We start from the raw sequence: 3,771 nt of genomic DNA on the forward strand, positions 1-3,771 counted from the left end.
TGAATTCTATTAATCCTGCCAAATTGTGCAGGAAAATCTTGCTTAATTTTTATACTAAATATCATTTGAAGTGTCTCTTCATTCTGAGCGACCATATCCTGTAATTTTAAAATAGTAATTTCATTTTTATTTATACTTCTTTTTAAGAAACATTTGTTGTTAAAACATAAATGACAAAAATTTGATTATTCTAGTCGAATGTTGCCAATGCATTTATTACTTCCTCACGTTTACAGAAATTTTAAAACAGTTCATATTCACTAATTTTTTGATGTAACTATCAAATTAATCAAATTCGATCATTTTTGTGAATTTAACTAAAAGTTAATGCAATGAAAAGCCATCTTGATGACTTGATGACTCGTGTCTTTGTCAAATATGTTATAATTGGGATAACATCATATATTTTTCTCATATGGAAAAAAGACGCTAAATCTAGTAATTGAAAAAAATATACTAAGAAAAGAAAGAAGATTAATAAATTACTAACGATATTTTGTCTCTGAATTGGTTGATGCTCGTTCAAGCAGCCAAGAGCAGAATTATTCACAAGACCAAAGAAGACGACGCCATTTTTCGATACTGCTTTAGCGGATAATTGAGTATTGTAAATGTCTTCAACTCTGAAATTAATAAAAAATGTTTAAGATGTGGAACACATGTGGAATATCGATAAAAAACATTAATCATGATATATAAAAATATCATATATAACAAATATAGAATTTTATATTCTGGATTATATTTTATCCAATAATATTTTTCAATATGAAGTATATATAGGAAACAATTTTTAATATTTTCAATTAGAAATACTCAAAATTGTATTGGTCATGAAACATAAATTGAAAAACTGTTCTAGAATCAATTCTCCAAAAATGTTCCATATTAACAGGAACAAATAACAATGATCTATTCCATTATATAAAGTTTAAAAAATTATTTTCATATTCACCCTTTATATTGTACGTTATTTCCTCCATATTGTGATTTCATGAATGATTCCGTGTTAACATAATACAAACTGCGAGAAGAGAGAGGACTGTAATAAAGATTGTTCGTCATGGGACTAACTGCTATTCCAAAAATTCCATCTTGCAATGTGAAACTTTCACCCGCGATCGTCAGTTCGGTATATCTGGGATCGTAATCGAAAGTGTTGGAAGTCAATCGATGGAGGGAATCGTCAGAATTTTGATAGACGATTAAAGCGTTACCTCTGTTGTCTGCCATATATGCCTAATATATCATTTATATATTGTAAGTAATAATATTATTCGATAGATTTTAACTTTTTTTTGATTTTGTAATTTTCAATAGATTTTTTCTTATTAATTTTTAATATATTATATACGAATCTGCAAATCTGCAAACCATCTTTCCCGAAATACACTATTTTTTAAGAAAAATTGTAATTTTTCAATTCTAAAAGGATTTTATATATAAAGGATTAAAAATTAATAAATTAGTTTTGCAAGAAAATTATTTGATAAATTTTTCTGCTAAAAAAACAAAAAAAAACTAGCTTTTAAGTCATTTTTTTATTTATATAAAAGTGAATTAGTGTAAATTTTAATTTTTTGATCTAAATTTAAGAATTATTTTACAAATTCAAAAGTTATGAATTTTATTTTTATCGTACTGAAACATTATCTTTAATTTAAAACCATATAAAGAATTTGTGTTATATCGGATATAACCAAACACAAAAGAAAGATAAAAAATTTTTAAGAAAATAAAAACGATTACTTTTAAACTCACCATAGTATTTATAGAATCCACAGCTTGAACAGCTAGAAATACTAGTCCTCCTTTTCCTGTGGTAGCATTTACGGCAATATCATGCGGTATCTCGACTTGCTTAAGCAATTGTGAGGTATTCAGATCAAAGGCAAGTAATTTTGGTGAACAAATAAGTTGGGTATTGTTAATAAGACCTGAGTCCAAAACCCACAATCTGTCGAATTTGTCAATCTAAATATTATAGAACAAATGAATTTTTCTCCTTTGAAAAAAAATATTAATTCTGAAGATATTTATAGTAAAAAATATTTCAATTACCGCAATTTTGTATACGCTCACGATTCCAGAACAATCTTTATACTTTGCCCACGACCAATCAGGATACGGTTGCAGAAGGGGTCCACCGTTGCCAATTTTGTCGGATATCACGTTCAAAGAAGAAGGCACGCCATCGTATCGTATTACAGTGGCAAAAGTCTTGTCTTGAACAAGAAATACAGAACGTCTAATATTTTTTAATGACACAAGAAATATGAGTGATGAAAATTATTGATTATTAAGTATTTTGACAAGTAAAATGCAATAACAAAATATATATTATGATACCATGCCATTGATCGACATCGAAGAGATAATTTTTCGTAAGATCGTATTCGCCAGATTGAATCGCAGCTTGTCTTCTTTCGTCGTTACCAAAATCATAATCAAGATACTTCCATTCATGAATCACGTTCAACGAATTTGCCAAGTTTCTTGAAGAATTTTCTGGAACATTGGCGCCTATGCCATGAAAAGCTACGCCAAGATAGACTAGCAGTAACAACCATGCCATTTTCCTATAAAATATTTCATCTTGTCAGACAAATAAAAAATTGCATAAAATATGTGGAACACTTACCTAGAATTTTTCAAATAATAATTTTGAAGAAAACGCAGAGTACAACTTGTAAACTGCAAGAATTATAAAATTTTTACTAACGATCGGTCAATATATAGGCGATAATGACATGTATTTCACAGTGGTAAAGTAAATTGTAATTTTAAATTTTTTTAATTTATTTATTTTGTTGTAAATATTTTTAAAGGATTAGAATATGACAGGTTATAATTTATATTTCTTAAAGAAATAATTTAAGTAGGAACTTTACAAAATTTCATTTATCTGTTCTGTCACATAGCTGCTATGTCTCTACCTTAATAGTTCTAGAAAACTATTAATCGAAGTAATAATTGCTTTTAAGACAAATGCTTATGGAAAATAATTTTTCAAAAGGAGAAATTATATTGAAAAATATTATATAACACAATGTTTATCTTATTTATTTAAAAATTAACACAGTCTAGACAAATAATTCATATAGTCTACTCTAAGAAAATTAAAATATAGAGAATTTGATGATTCTCTTTGTAATTTGAGGTAGCCAGTGTATTCTATCTGTTTGTGTTTACATCTGAATTTGAAAATTGAAAAATTTGAAAGAATATATTTTCATAATTAAACAAATATGAAAATTATAAAACCTTAATAGTTTTATTAATGCAGATGTTACAATTTCCTAATTATTTTAATTTTATTTATCTTTCTTCTCATTCTTCGAACATGCTGATATGGTCCATTCGATAATTTAAAATATTTGTATATATGAAACAAGCACTTTTACTTAATTTTTATTTTCATGGAAGATTGGTCAAAATATGTTTTGTTTATACAAAAATATAACAATTCGATTATTTGAAACAAATAAAAAAAATTATACAATACAAATTTTATTACAATAAAAATTTATTTTTATTTTACTAGATAATATAAGAAACGTAATTGATAATTCTTAGTAAACCAGATGAAATTGAGGAAGAAACAATCAATTCTTAAAAATTTTATTATATGATATATTATATATAATTTTATTATATTATTATATTATATTAATGCTTGAATAATTGTCAAAGAATCAAATTTAGATATGAAATCAATAAAGTATATTTTTATTTCAATTAATTAATAATATACTGCTCAAAATGATAATT

The 3,771-nt window shown here is 25.6% G+C and overlaps 1 protein-coding gene across 1 annotated transcript; it reads right to left on the bottom strand.

Annotated features, from left to right (window-relative positions):
- Positions 1-8: 8 nt before the first annotated feature.
- Positions 9-2,575, bottom strand: LOC100865149 (major royal jelly protein 6; the record flags this gene model as incomplete). The annotated part of the gene is made up of 6 exons (XM_086911530.1): positions 2,350-2,575; positions 2,062-2,225; positions 1,762-1,974; positions 956-1,239; positions 491-623; positions 9-98 (listed from the first exon to the last, which is right to left on the bottom strand). Coding segments are annotated over exons 1-6 (1,110 nt in total), but the record flags the coding sequence as incomplete, so codon positions are not given.
- Positions 2,576-3,771: the final 1,196 nt, after the last annotated feature.

This window comes from Apis florea, unplaced genomic scaffold, assembly GCF_048593485.1.
Source record: "Apis florea isolate Af1SG1 unplaced genomic scaffold, ASM4859348v1 contig_3317_pilon, whole genome shotgun sequence".
Lineage (NCBI taxonomy): Eukaryota > Metazoa > Arthropoda > Insecta > Hymenoptera > Apidae > Apis > Apis florea.